Source organism: Gossypium raimondii, chromosome 8, assembly GCF_025698545.1.
Source record: "Gossypium raimondii isolate GPD5lz chromosome 8, ASM2569854v1, whole genome shotgun sequence".
Taxonomy (NCBI): Eukaryota; Viridiplantae; Streptophyta; class Magnoliopsida; order Malvales; family Malvaceae; genus Gossypium; species Gossypium raimondii.
This window is the reverse complement of record NC_068572.1, coordinates 5043754-5059224: the sequence shown is the minus strand read 5'-3', so window position 1 is coordinate 5059224 and position 15471 is coordinate 5043754. Positions and strand designations below refer to the sequence as shown.

The following is a 15471-nucleotide window of genomic DNA, read 5'->3' as shown; positions in this document are numbered from 1 at the left end:
TTGGACTTTCTCTTTGGATTTTGTTGTCAAATGCATTAAGTGACAAGATTCTATGTTGGTGATAAAGCAAGCAATAATCATCAGGCAATAGGAAGAGGTTACCTCGGGGAAAAGAGCCCTTATTTGCGCATAAGTCTTTGATACGACACCCTGAGAATGGTGGAAGGGACCAGAAGGATGTAGATCCTGTATCCTTGAATTTGATAAGAGATGACTGAGGAAAGCCACATTTCTACCCTTGGATTACGGTGGGAAAATGATGGTACAAATTTTGTGCCCTAATGGATTAAACTTTGAGGTTTACAGTGGGGGGCAACCTGGCTAAATGTTTCTTCAGAAAAGCCAGTCAAGCTAGAAGGCGTTGTAGCACGTCAGTCAAACACCATTCACACATGTCTAGTTAGGAGCATTTGATTCATTTTGATCATGCCATCCTAATCATTAGGCATAATTAGGTTCATTATACAGGTCATGTTCCCCAGAGAACAGATCAGTGAAGATAAAAAATGAAGCCTTGCCTCCATCGGTTGCGGTGGAGCTGGTTAAAGAAGCAGATCTTGTCTTTCTGCATCAACAGCGAAGCAGATCGAAAACAAAGCCTTGCCTCCATTGGTTGTAGTGGAGCTGGTTAAAGAAGCACATTTTTCCTTCCTGCATTAACAGCGAAGCAGATTGAAAACGAAACTTTGCCTCCATCGGTTGCAGTGGAGCTGATTAAAAAAGTAGATATTGCATTCCTGTATTAACAGCGAAGCAGATCGAAAACAAAGCCTTGCCTCCATTAGTTGTAGTGGAGCTGGTTAAAGAAACAGATCTTACCTTCCTGTATTAACAGTGAAGCAGATTGAAAATGAAGCCTTGCCTCCATCGGTTGTAGTGGAGCTGGTTAAAGAAGTAGATTTTGCCTTCCTGCATTAACAGCAAAGCAGATTGAAAATGAAGCTTTGCTTCCATCAGTTGCAGTGGAGCTGGTTAAAGAAGCAGATCTTGCCTTCCTACATTAACAACGAAGCAGATCGAAAACAAAGCCTTGCCTCCATTAGTTGTAGTGGAGCTGGTTAAAGAAGCAGATCTTGCCTTCCTGCATTAACAGCAAAGCAGATTGAAAACGAAGCATTGCCTGCATTGGTTGCAGTGGAGCTGGTTAAAGAAGCAGATTTTGCCTTCCTGCATTCACAGCGAAGTAGATTGAAAATGAAGCTTTGCCTCCATCGGTTGTAGTGGAGCTGGTTAAAGAAGTAGATCTTGCCTTCCTGCATTAACAGCAAAGCAGATCGAAAACAAAGCCTTGCCTCCATTGGTTGTAGTGGAGCTGGTTAAATAAGCAGATCTTGCCTTCCTGCATTAACAGTGAAGCATATTGAAAACGAAGCCTTGCCTCCATCGGTTGCAGTGGAGCTAGTTAAAGAAGTAGATTTTGCCTTCCTGTATTCACAACGAAGCAGATTAAAAACGAAGCTTTGCCTCCATCGGTTGCAGTGGAGCTGGTTAAAGAAGCAGATCTTGCCTTCTTGCATTAACAGCGAAGCAGATCGAAAATAAAGCCTTGCCTCCATTGGTTGTAGTGGAGCTGTTTAAAGAAGCAGATTTTTCCTTCCTACATTAACAGCGAAGCAGATTGAAAATGAAGCCTTGCCTCCATCGGTTGCAGTGGAGCTGGTTAAAGAAGCAGATTTTGCCTTCCTGCATTAACAGCGAAGCAGATTGAAAATGAAGCCTTGCCTCCATCGATTGCAGTGGAGCTGGTTAAAGATAAGCAGATCTTGCCTTCCTAAGCACTAGTGGAGTAGATCGAAGATGGCGAATCTTATCTTCCCCAGGAGTAGGGAAACATATTTAAGCCACAAGTCCTATGTCCCTGACCAGCAGTGGAATAGGTTGGAAATTACAGATCTCATCTCCCTAAGCGGTAGCAGAGCAGATCGAAGACGGCGAATCTTATCTTCAAGTGTAAGGAAGCAGGTTTAAGCCACGAGTCTTATCCCCCTGAGGTCACAGTGGGGCAGACTGAAGAAGCAAATCTTATCTACCTGAAGTTGTAGTGGAGCGGATTAAAAAGCTACGAGTTACAAATCCTATCTCCCTAACATTTTAGTGGAGTGGATTGAAGCATTATTTCTTATACCTCTGAAGATGCGGTAGGATGGAATGGAGCTACTAGAAGAACAGCACCAAGGTTCAGCACGACCGGGCAAAACTGACCATTTGGAAGTCTTTGCTTCATTTCCGTTACACGACAACAAGCACAGAGGGAAAGCTGTAGTAGGCCATTTTTTCTCGGCCCATAAACCAGATAAAATAAATAATGGTCCAAAAAATAATGTCCAGATTACAAACAAAAAACAAACCAGACCCAAATACATGGCCCAAATCACTAACCCAAAAGACCCAACTAAAACCCAAACCCACTAACCTATAACCCAATATCCAGAAAGCTCAATCAGCCCAAATCCCAACCCGAGAGCAGAAACACCTAGGGTTTCTGCAACCCCACAAGCGCCTCCAGCCTTCCCTCGGCCCCACGAACCCTAGCCGCACGCCCCAGTGCCACAGCGGCTCTCCTTGTTCGCGCGTGCCAAGCTTCAGCCGCCTCCGAGCTGAGCCACGCCGCACTCCTCTGCACACACCAAACCCGCACACCTCCGTACCTGCACTCGCAACAAACGCCTGCAAAACAAGCAGAGACAGAACGCAAAAGAAAAAGCAGAATAGTAGAAAAATAGGAAAAATGATGGATTTTTATTTTATTTTTGATTCGGCTATAAAGCTATTTGGAGAATCTGTAAAAAAGAACACGCATGTTGGATCATACATAATATCAATAGAAAAACATAGTTTTTTTTAAGGTGATTTCTTCATTTTTTTCTTCGCATTTCTTTTTTCTTTTTCTTGGCTCTTTTATTCGTTAGCAAGAGGGTAATAAGAGAGAAAATAAGGTGAGAGGGTGAGGGGATTTACCTGTTTGGCCGGATCATCATTTGCTCCGTCGCGATCGGGTCGGACGACGGTTCAAAGTCCTCTGAGCCAACCTTTTCTGAGCGGTGTAAGGGAGGGGGGAGAAGCAAGCTTCCTCTGTTGTGTCTTAGTGGCTGAATAACACTGTTTAGGGTTTTAAGTTTAGCTCTTGTGGGGTGTCGAAACGACGGCGTTTGGGGGCCTGAGTCAGTGGCCACCAAAACGGTGTCGTATTGAGCTTGACCCGCGTGTGTGACCCGAACCGGGGAGGATCCGTGCGTTCTATCTTTCTGGTCTATTTGCGCAATGAGTCCCTCTGCGTTTTATGTTGTTTCAAATTTGATTTTCATTATTTTTTAATTTGTATTGCGCATTTGGTCTCGATTTCGATTGGATCCATGCTGAACGGCACCGTTTTGAATATCCAAATCTACATGTCAGAGAAGATTTTTGCGTTAAATTGCTTTAATAAAAATCCCTTTGTTGTTAAAAGGTTTTCAATTCAGTCGTTTGCATGCATATTTCAAATCAACCCATAGACTTTTGTTCGGATTCAAAATAGATCCATTCTCATTAAATTAACTAATTTATTATCATTAATTTCATTTGTTGTTATTATATGTAATAGTATATATATATGTATATATGTGTATATTAGTTAATCTAATTTTTATATAAATTCTTTTATTATATAATATTATTTATGTATTCATTACTTAATTTTATTTTATGTTTTCAGATATTATCTTAATATAATCTATACATACCCTCTTTTGTTTTTGTTCATGTACATGTATATATATAATTAATCTCAAAATTTTCAATGATAATACTTTATATTTTTATATATGCATATATAATTTGTTTCTAGCATATGTACGTATATATAATAATATATTATTATTTTCAAATATTTTTTTGTGCACATAAACCTTATTCCTTTTAAATTTGTTATTTTATTTTATTTATTTAACTTTCATGTATTATCACTATGTATATATTATTTTTATTAGGTTTTACTTATATAATTAGAATGTAGATATTAATTTTAAGTTGTTTATTTTTATTCTTCATTTTATGCTTTTTAAATGATTAAAGCCAATATTTTTATTTGCCTATTTTTTTTTGTTTAATTGCTTCTAGTTTAAAACTAAATTGTTATTTATCTTTTACATTATATGTATCATTATTCAATCATGTTCCACTTATAAGAGTTGAATTTTATTAAAGCATAAAAATCATTTTATTTCGAAATTTTTCAAATTACTTGGTGTTTGCGATCCTCGGGAGAATTGAGCCCTAACGTATTGGGTTTATTTTTCTCGTTGGATCTAAATAATCGAAATTTTGTTAAACATACAAATTTCAAATAAGAACCCATTCTCGGGAATTCAACTCGTTGTGTCCTAACGCATTGGATATGACATGTTATTTTCTCGAGACGATGATTTTAAAATAAAGGCAATGTTCGGTATTTGGGAATTTGGTGAAATCAAACCTTAACTTACTGGGTTTTGATATTCTCTTTTGGCCCAAATAATCAGATACCCTCCTCAAAATGCATAGTTTTAAAAATCAAATTTAACTTCAAGATAAAAGGATCGTATTTTAAAATCTTTTCAAAATTTCGACATTAAAACATTAAACAATCAATTCGGTACCAATTTTGGGCGTCACGAGGGTACTAACCCTTCCTCGTGCGTAACCGACTCCCAAACCCGTTTTTTCAAATCTCGCAGACCTAAATTTTATTTTTAATGGTGAACCGATCATACTTTAATAAAAGATCGATGGCGACTCCCAGAGTTTTCTATTTTCAAAATCGATACCCATTTTTCAAATTTCAAAAAATGGTTTCGACAGTTAGATTTTACAAAAAAAATCGGAACCCAATACGTTAGGGCTTAATTTTCTTGAAAATCCTAAATACGAGTATTATCCCTAGTTTGAAAAGTTCTATTTTTAAAATCGAGTAAAAAGGTGATGCAATGTTATGTTGTATGTATAAATGTCACAATAACAAATACAACAATAATAAATATGATAATGGCATAGAAATAATATAAACAAATAAATAAACGAAACAAATATACATAAGGGAGAAAAAAAGTTAATGACATACAAAGTATTAAATAAACGAGCAAGATAAATAAAAATAATGAAAACATAAATAAATAAATAAATAAATAAACAAAAATATAAAGAAAAAAAGGTACATGACATATACATTAAAACTATGAAGAATACACATGAATTTATATATAAAATTTAGATTATAAAATTTATATATACAAAATACATATTTGTGAAAATAAAGAAGAGTATAGAAATATATATACATATATATATATATATAGAGAGAGAGAGAGAGAGAGAAATTATAAAATATGTGTTAAAATATAAGTAGATATTTAAGCATTTTTGAAAATAAAGAAGGATATATACAAATATATATATTTATATATAAAAGAATATTCATTAAAACAAATATATGTATACATGCACATATACAATATATATAGATTAAAAATAATTAAATGATATCTACATTATCAAAATTAAAAAATATATAAAAAATAAATATGTGTATATATATAAATATGAGAAAAATATTAGTTTTAAAAAATAAATAAATATGTACCTAAAAAATACATGTACATATATAGATAAAAAAAATTTACATATGAAAAAAATAAATAAAAAATAATTACATTGTTAAAATCTGGGGTAAATCTGCAAATAGATAAAGATCGGAGGACCTTATTGAACACGCTAATAAATCAGAGGGGCTAGAAGGGCAATTTTCCCTTCTCCTCTAACTGGTTTCATTCCATCAGGACGAAATTGAAATTGAAAATAAATAAAGGGGTGAATTTGAAAAGTAACAAAAAAAACTCAATTTCAAAAACATTAAAAGGCGGAGGGGCTAAAAGCGCAATTTGCCCCTCCGCATAAAAACACGCGGATCCTGGGTCCGGGTCAGGTTGACGCGTGGATCCTACCTCCTTCCAAACGGCGCCATTTTGATTGGCTTCTCGACTTCTCTAAAGTCTAAGCTTGAATCCGGGTTCAAAATCCCCAAAAAATAAACAAAACCTGCAATGGATTCAAGAAACCTCTCGGTTTCTGGCCACCGACCCTCGGGGGTGGCTCCCTCATCCCCACGGCGTCGCAGATCCAAACCTAGATGAGCTCCTTCACCCTTTTTCTTTTATATTTTGCTTTTATTTATTACAGTACGCAAAAAAATGTAAATCTAAAAAGAAAACAGAGGCAGAGGTTTGAAATAAAAATCAACCTTCGGTTCTTTCGATTGATTTTTCCCCGTTTGTATTCTTCCTTTTTGCTGTGTAAAATACTTGCTTTTCTTATTGATTTTTTCGGATCCCTTTTACAGTGTTTCAATGGTCCTTTTATAACCCTAATAATAAAAAAGATAAAGAAACAAGTCTGCTTAATATCTATTTGATTTGCAATTTTGATTTCCTTGCCATTTTTGTGGTTTATTTGCTGTGTTTCCTTTCTTTGGCGCAGGTGAAGATCATGCAGAGCTGCGGCGTGAACGTGAAAGGATCCCTAGGGTTTCCTCTGCGCTGGAAACATTGAGCTCCTGTCCTGTTTTGGGGTTTGGGCCCTATAGGCCCGTTATAGTTTGGGACTTTTAGACCCGGGCCAAAATAGGGTATTACAATGATAATTGACAGTTCTCTCAAACCACACACCCTTTTCTAGATACTCGTCATAAAAGCTAATTTCCCCACCAGCACCTACGGTCATTGCTGCAGTACTCCTTGTTCCATAAAGCCCCTGTATTCCAGAAAATAGATGGATATGTAAGTTGAAACAACCACAATTTTGATTGGCTTCAACATTGTTCTACATAAATTTTAGTAGGAGGATGGTTTAGAACTTGGAATTTTACTAGTGGGGTGTCCATTTCAACAAATATGGAACTAAGGATGAACTCCATGTCGAGAGCACATATGCCAGGTAACTTACTTTTATTAGCTTTCACTTTATCTTTCATAAGTTTCTCAACCATTTCTTTCACGTTTACTTCATTTTTACCGTATCTATTGAGCATCTGTTTGAAGCCTTTACCTAGCCGCTGAGCCTGCACAATGGGAGTGGATGAATCAATTCTCTAGCGTCCATCTGCCTTTGGGCATAACTTTATAGGAATATAACACATGACACAAGTTAATGTACCTTATGCCAGGGAGAGTCAAGCTTGGCATTTGAAAGAACATGAATCCCCGGAGAAACCTATTGAATGTCGATGGGTTCCCCCTTTGGCCTATTCGAGATGTAAACCTTTGATTTGGAATGAATATCAGCCACTATAAGGTTAAATCCATTGTACTGATGAGCATCGGTGGCCAGTTGCTCCGCAAATTCCATAGGGCTCTTTGTGCTCTGTATCAACAACAGTGTGTTTACTTTTAATGAATGACCACCGTTTTTGATAGGTGAGCTGGCTTCAACCAAATAAAAAGAAGAAAAAAAAGGCATATAGATTTATTTACCTCCAGAAAAAGAAGTGGAAGATCACCGCGGGTCTTGGCGCCGGGACGGGGATGAAGCTCCAACACATTGGTGAGAAAAGCAACTCTGCCTTGTCTTGAACAAGCCAACTATGTCCCTCCTGCTACTTCATCTCTTCCTCCTAATATCTCACAACCATCAACATCCCACCATGCAAGTGCCTTCATAGGCCTTCAATTCCACCCATATATATTAATAAGATAAATATATTTTCAAGAGAAGAATGATTGAAGTGAAATGGAAACATACCTGTTGTGGTATTCATCTCTGTTTTGTAAAAGCAGAAGAGGGTAGAGTGGATGAGCTTGCCAAATGAAAGCAGCAATACACATGGTTAGACAATTCTATTAAATTGTTTGGCTTTGAGTGAATTGTTTACACTCTAGAATGATAGAAGAAAAGAGAAGGTAATCGGAGAAAAAATGTTGTAGTTGATGCATGCACTTTGCTTAGATATAAGCCAGTGTTGGATCGACTATATACTACAAAATTAATTACCAAAAAAGGTTGTCTATAATACAGTTGGCGTAGGCTCCACGACACTTTTAAAAAAGCGTCGGCATAAGTCAACATAAGCCGACCCTTATTGAAGGGTTGGGAAAGGCCTAGTCAAGGCCAACCTTTAAAAAGGGTTGGGATAGACCTAGTTAAGGCCAACCTTTGAAAAAGGTTGAGATAGACCTGTCTAAGGCAACCTTAAAAAGGTTGATATAGTTCTTGTCTAAGGCAACTTTTAAAAACAGTTTGGATAGAGCCGTCTAAGGCAACCTTAAAAAGGTTGGGATAGACTTTGTCTAAGACAACTTATAAAAAAAGGTTGGGATAGACCTATCTAAGGCAACCTTAAACAGGTTGGGATAGACCATGTCTAACGCAACCTTTAAAAAAGGTTGGGATAGACCCGTCTAAGGCAACCTTAAAAAGGTTGAGATAAATCTTGTCTAAGGCAACCTTTAAAAAAGGTTGAGATAAACCCGTCTAAGGTAACCTTAAAAAAATTGGGATAGACACGTATAGTGTAATTTTTTCTAATTTTTATTATTTCAATATTAATATATTTTTATAAATATTTACAGTGAATAATGATAGGAATTGTACTTTAAATACAACAAAAATATAAAATTAAAATTAAAATTAAAATAAAGATTTAATATTCACTACAAAAATCGATCCAACAATTAAAATACACAACATTTAGCTGAAATGTATACCACTAACATTCAACTCAATGAACAAAAGTAAACAAATAAAAAAGTACCTAAGATGATGGACATTGATCTTGATGTTGTACTACATAAAAGCTAATAATACAGTTTGAAACTGTAACTTCAATTCCAAGAAACTTTGTTGATCTCTTATTTCTACAAAGGTAGCCCCAAGAAACTTCAATTCCTTTCGTTAAGTTTTTCCTTCTCATTGTAACGCCCCAAAATTTTTAATTTTTGTTTTTGTGTATATGTGATATAAGTATTTGTTTGCTTTAATGGTTAAGTGCTCTGGGTGTTTGTGAGAGGTCCCAAGTTCAAGCCATGACTTGGGTAAATTTTAGTACTTTTATAAATAAAGCCTTAACATAGCCTAAAGGGCTTAAGTTTAAAAGTTGGTAATTAAATAACAAAACGGGTTTGCTGGTCTAGTGGTTAAGTGGAGTGTTTGATTGCATGAGGTCCTGATTTTGAATCCATGTTCGAGCGTAGGCATTATTTTTGCGCAGTGATGGACAAGTATTTCGGCAGAGTGGGATTCTGGAGTGGTTGTAGGTTAGTAGGATTAGTGGGAAAAAATTTAAGGATGTGGGGTAGCTATCATCTAAGTTTCTATTTGGTTTTCATTTTTCCCAAATTTCGACATTCTCCTCTTCTCCCCAATTTTTCTATCGTCCTCTTCTTCTTTGCTTTGTCGAATTTTTGCTCCCTAGTCCACCCTCATTATTTGATTTTTCTACTAGCCTACTTTCGAGCCAGAAATTGGATATACTCGTTCTGTAAGTATCTGACTTTCTCTATTTTATCGCTTCTTAGCTAGTTTATAAAAAATATTGATTTGGCTCTTTTGGTTTAGGCGAAAATCAGAAATCAGTTGCGGCTTCACAAGAAAATTGAGCATTAGAAATTTTGGTTCGTTGCAGGTAAGTGTTTAGGTTCGCTATTGATTTCGATGTAGACGATTTTCAGTTTTGAGTTTTAGTTAGTGATCTAAATTGGGCTCTAATTACCAATTTTTAGGTCTTGGAGTGCTTGGGAGCGTATTTGTAGCAAAATGATACCAGTTGTGTACTTGAAACGCAGAAAATGGGATTCGGTGAAAAGTTGAAATTGTTTGCTGTCGAGACATAAGAGAAATAAGTGAAAATGATGCGAAAAATTGTAGAGAAAGGAAATAAGGGTGTTATAAACTTGGAAATCAACATTTTGCACTAAAATAGTTTTGAATAGCAGCAGTAGTCTAACTTTGAAAAACCATCAAAATTAGTGGAAATTGAGTTAGAGGTTGAATCAAATATGAAATTAAATTTTATTGAGTCTAGTTTTTCATGTTAGAAACAGTGTAAGCAATAGAATTGTAAATTATGAGATATAATAAATTTTGTGAGATAATATCAGAATGATTTTGGGTTCCCTGTTCTAACTTTGGAAAATCACCAAAAATTTTAAAAATAATTATGGGATTAATTTTTTTAAATCTTTAAGGAATCTATTTTCAATAGAAACAAATAGAAACATCATCCAAATTCGTACTAAGAGATAAATAATTTTTAGTAAGGAAAGGTTGAAGTTGTCAAACAACAAAAGAAGGATAAATTTGAAGATTTTATTGTACTTATTTGATTAACTATAAATTCTGAAATTTTTATGGTAGAAAGGTATTCGAGTCTAGTTTCAAAAACATCAAGCGAATCTTAATTTGGAATTCTGTAACTAAATATATAAATAATTTAGTAACAATGACTCAAGTAGACAATTTTGAATGAACATATAAGTAAATAGTGAAAACATATATGAATATTTAGCTAGCATGGGTTACATTAAAAAGGGATCACACAAGTAGATCACATTGGCATGTGAGCCCATTTTCACCGAAATGTTTTTAAGGCTGCATGGGTCGCCCAAGTCGACTGTGAACCTACTGTAGGGTCGGTAAGCACTTCTTAGACACCTAAATGTGTGAAATTGACTGAATGATATATGTACTGAGCATGTTAACATTTGAAGTGAATATATGTATTGAAATTGCATAATAGCATGTCATCTGTTGTTTGTTGCATTGCATTAGGTTAGGGGTTGTTATTCGGAGGAAGTGTACTGAAAGGCTTTTAGCCTAATTTACTAGCAGTTTAGCTGCAAACTACTGTTTTGTGCCGCATTCGGTACTACTTAGAGTGTAGGGATGGGTGGTTGATTATATCCCCACATGGAGTGTAGGGTTGGACGAAAATGGTGAATAGAGGCTGGTTGGGTAGGATTTTGCTACCGTATAATTCTTACTGCTACTGATACTGTGATGGGCTAAGGCCCTATTGTATTTTTAACACTGTACTGAGATGGGCTAAGGCCTAAACTGTCACTAATACTGAAAAGGGCTTAGGCCCAAGACTGTTGAACTGTGTATTGTGAATACTGATTGTTTGTTTATTTCTACGATATTACACACTGAGTTTACGTACACTCACCCTTTTTGTTTAATGTGCACAGGTAATCCCAAACTTAGACGGATCGGTGCGACGAAGGGCTCAGCGGTGACCACAGTAATTTTTTGACTTCATGGTTTTCAATTTACGATTTATGATTTGATTATTATTGATTATTTGGGTTGTAATTTGAGGACCCTTGTGGGACTTTGGGTTTAAATTTGGGTTTTTATTTATTTATTTTACTTTACTTTATAGATTTATACTTGCTGGTCGTAGGAAATTCAGTTTTCAAAAAGTTAAAGTATTTTCTAAACGCATGATCACCTAGACTGTTTTATTAAAGCTTCTGCAACGAGGGATGTTTTAAATGAATAAAGAAGACTTCCTAAGTTCTAACAAAGGTTTACTAAAGATAATAACATGGAATGTTTTCATCGTAACAACGAGGTTTCAAAAACACTATCGTGTGACATTACCAGATACAACCATAACGTCTAGGCCGATTTTAGGGTGTTACATTTAGTGGTATCAGAGCCAGGTTACAAAAATCGATAGTGGATTATGAGTTTTATAAAAATTGGGCTTTCGAAAAAGTGATTGATTTGTAAATGTTTTGAAATGTTTGTAAGTAAGTGGTACACCGAGTCTCTAGTGTCGATCATGTAAGTATTTTGAACTGTGATTTATTTTAAACTAAAACTGTTATGGATAGTATATTCTGAATCTACTATAGGTAGTAAACTGTACTGAAAACACTCTAGTTAGTGTATACTGAAAATTGTCGAGAAACTGAAAACTGTAGTGATACTGCGATTTACAAAACGAACTCTGAATAATCGATACTGTTTTACATAAAACATTTGTTAATAAATACTGAAACTGAAACTGATTCATAAAACTGTTAATATAGATAAACGTGATTAGACAATGAGCATACGATGTATCTGCGGATCGGGTACTAGAGGTCGAGGTAGAGGTCGCAGAGGAGCTCTATCTGAGTCCTCTTCACTGGGTAGCATACCAAATTTGGATCCTAGTGAGACACTAGTGTCGCCTGCTACTGAGATTGGGTCTCAAGATCGCATGGTTGAGGACGACGCATTATCCCAAGATATGCTAAAGATTTTGAAGAGGGTCGCTAGGCTCAATACTGGATTAGGGGTCCGAGGGTCGGATACGGAACGACTCTGGTCCAATGGAGCTGAGCTTTTCAGGGGTGTCACTAGAGTTGCCCCTAATGTTGTCGAGTACTGGATTGAGGCCACGGAGAGGATCATGGATGACTTAGACTGCACCCTAGAGCAGAAATTAAATGGTGCAGTCTCACTGGTGAGGGATGAGGCTTATCAGTGATGGCTCATTGTTAAGAAGGGTACTCAGCCCAAACGTTTGACCTGGGAGTTCTTTAAAACTGCATTCCAGGGAAAATATGTGGGGGCGAGCTACGTGGATGGCCGTAGGAGGGAATTCTTGAATTTAACTCAGAAAAATCGATTAGTGGCTGAGTATGAGGCTGAGTTCCTGTGATTGAGCCACTATGCACGAGGTATGGTGGCATCTGAGTTTGAGCTATGTATTCATTTTGAGGATGGGCTCAGAGATAATTTGAGAGTCTTGATAGCTCCGCAGAGGGAGCGTGATTTTTTTGCATTAGTGGAGAAGGCGAAGATCACCGAAGAAGTTAGGCGCATTGAGTGCCAGAACCGTTACCACGAGAGGGGTAAGAACAAGAGGGATTTAGAGCCCTCGAGTTCTGCACAGAGGCCTAAGAAAAAGGGCGAGTGTTGGAGAAAGACTGAGGTGTGCTTGCGGTGTGGGTCATTAGAGCACCGTATGGAGTGTTTGTTAAGGGCCGATCAGATGTAAGCTTCAGGTACTGGTACGACATAGCCATAAAGGGTAGTACAGCAACCACCAAGGGGCCGTAGACTGGCCAGAGGTGGTAATGGTATGGGTCGTAGGCAGAGAGCACCGGAGCAGACGTGCTGGATAGGCTGAGGTAAGGCAGTCGGCCCTAGTTTATGCTGCTTGTCACCGAGAGGATGGAGATGCTCCGGACGTCATCACGAGTACGTTCTTTATTCTTGATGCACTGTATATTGTCTTGATAGACATAGGGTCTACTCACTCATACATAGCTAGCAACATATCTAGAAACTTGGGGATTCCAGTTGAGAGCACTACGAGTGAAGTTATGGTACTGAGCCCGTTAAGGCAATCTGTTAGAGTTAGCAAACTGTATAGGGACGTGCGACTAAGATGGTCGTACTAAGGACTGAGAAGGATAATGAGGTAGTCATGATTGGAGAACGCCAGAATTACTTATCTAATGTGATCTTTGTACTGGTGGCAGAGAAAATGGTCCGTAAGGGATGTGAGGCATTCTTGGCTTACGTAAGTGTTTTGGATTCTAAGGATTCTACAATTAAATATATCAGAACGGTAAAGAATTTTTCGGACGTCTTTTCTTAAGAGCTACCTGGGTTACCTCCGAATCACGAGTTAGAATTTGGGATTGAGCTACTTCTAGGTACAGCTCTGGTGTCCATCGCTCCCTATCGAATGGCACCGAAGGAGCTTGTGGAGCTTAAGGCTCAAATTCAAAAGCTGTGCTATTGATTATCGAGGCAGTTGGTAGGATTATCTGCCGCTAGCGGAGTTCGCCTATTATAACAGTTTTCAGTCTAGCATCTGGATGACACCTTACGAGGCACTGTATGGTCGTAAGTGTCACACTCATTTATGTTAGACTGAGTTGGGCGAGCTACGTGTTATGGGTCCTGAGTTAGTATTGGAGACTAAAGATAAGGTTAGACTGATTCGGGATCATTTGAAAATGCCATCAGATAGACATAAATCCTATGCGGGTCTAAAGCGTCGAGAGATTGAGTATTCCGTGGGGGACTTCATGTTCCTCAAGGTCTTGCCATGGAAGAAGATTCTGAGGTTTGGTCGTAAGGGCAAGTTGAGCTCTAGGTTTCTGAAACGAGTGAGACTGGTCACTTATCAATTGGAGCTGCCTCTAGATTTGGATCAGATTCTTGACGTGTTTCACGTCTCTATGTTGAGGTGCTACCTCTCTGATCCTACACATATTGTTCTAGTGGAGGAGATTAAGCTTAGGCCAGATTTGACCTTTGAGGAGGAGCTGATTCAGATACTGGATCGAGAGGTAAATGTTATGAGGAGGAAATCTATCCCTCTGGTGAAGATTCTGTGGCGTAACCATTGTACTAATGAGGCAACGTGGGAGCCTAAGGATGCAATGTGTCAGCAGTATCCTTATTCGTTCTGATCAGGTAAATTTCGAGGATGAAATTTTCTCGCACCAAAGTTTTTAATTCTTGTTTTTGTGTATATGTGACATAAGTACTTGTATGCTTCAATGGTTAAGTGCTTTGGGTGTGTGTGGAAGGTCCCAAGTTCAAGCCATGACTTGGGCAAATATTAGTATTTTTATAAATAAAGCCTTAACCTGGCCTAAAAAGCTTAAGTTTAATAGTTGGCAATTAAATAATAGAATGGGTCTGCTGGTATAGTGGTTAAGTGGAGTGCTTGATGTATGAGGTCCTGAGTGTGAATCCATGCTGGAGCGTAGGCGTTATTTTTGCACAGTGATGGACAAGTATTTTGACAGAGTGGGATTCTGGAGTGGTTGCAGGTTAGTAGGATTAGTGGGAGAAAATTTAGGGATGTGGGGTAGTTATCAATATCATCTAAGTTTCTATTTGGTTTTTATTTTTCCTAAATTTCGGCATTCTCCTCTTTTCCCCAATTTTTCTACCGTCCTCTTCTTCTTTGTTTTGCCAAATTTTTGTTCCCTAGCCCACACTCTCTGTTAGATTTTTTTACTAGCCTACTTTCCAACTAGCAATTGTATACACTGGTTCTGTAAGAATCTGACTGTCTCTATTTTACCGTTTCTTATCTAGTTCCTAAAAAGGATTGTTTTGGCTCTATTGGTTTAGGAGAAAATCAGAAATCAGTTGCGGCTTCACAAGCAAATTGAGCGTTAGAAATTTCAGTTCATTGCCGATAAGTGTTTAGGTTCGCTATCGATTTTGATGTAGACGATATTTAGTTTTGAGTTTTCGTTAGTGATCTAAATTGGGCTCTAATTATCGATTTTTAAGTCTTGGAGTGCTTGGGAGCGTATTTGCAGCGAAACGATACCAGGTGTGTACCCGAAACGCAGAAAATAGGATTCGGTGAAAAGTCAAAATTGCTTGCTGTTGAGAAATAAGAGAAATAAGGGAAAATGATGCGAAAAATTATAGAGAAAGGAAATAAGGGTGTTATAAACTTGGAAATCAACATTTTGCACTAAAATAGTTTTGAAT

General features: G+C 37.2%; 1 protein-coding gene and 1 pseudogene across 1 annotated transcript; one reads left to right on the top strand and one right to left on the bottom strand.

Annotated features, from left to right (window-relative positions):
• Positions 1-2473: 2473 nt before the first annotated feature.
• On the bottom strand, positions 2474-7996 carry LOC105793085 (uncharacterized; annotated as a pseudogene).
• Positions 7997-13390: 5394 nt separating this feature from the next.
• LOC128042965 (uncharacterized) lies at positions 13391-14426 on the top strand. The gene is made up of 2 exons (XM_052634500.1): positions 13391-13525; positions 13881-14426. Exons 1-2 carry the CDS (start codon positions 13391-13393, stop codon positions 14424-14426), a joined length of 681 nt encoding a protein of 226 aa, XP_052490460.1.
• Positions 14427-15471: the final 1045 nt, after the last annotated feature.

Excerpts from the sequence above, each read along its gene's own strand:
- LOC128042965 (XM_052634500.1), top strand. The coding sequence starts at position 13,391 with ATGGTCGTACTAAGGACTGAGAAGGATAATGAGGTAGTCATGATTGGA. Across the intron at positions 13,526-13,880 it reads GTGAGGCATTCTTGGCTTAC|ACTGAGTTGGGCGAGCTACG; the intron begins GTAAGTGTTTTG and ends CATTTATGTTAG.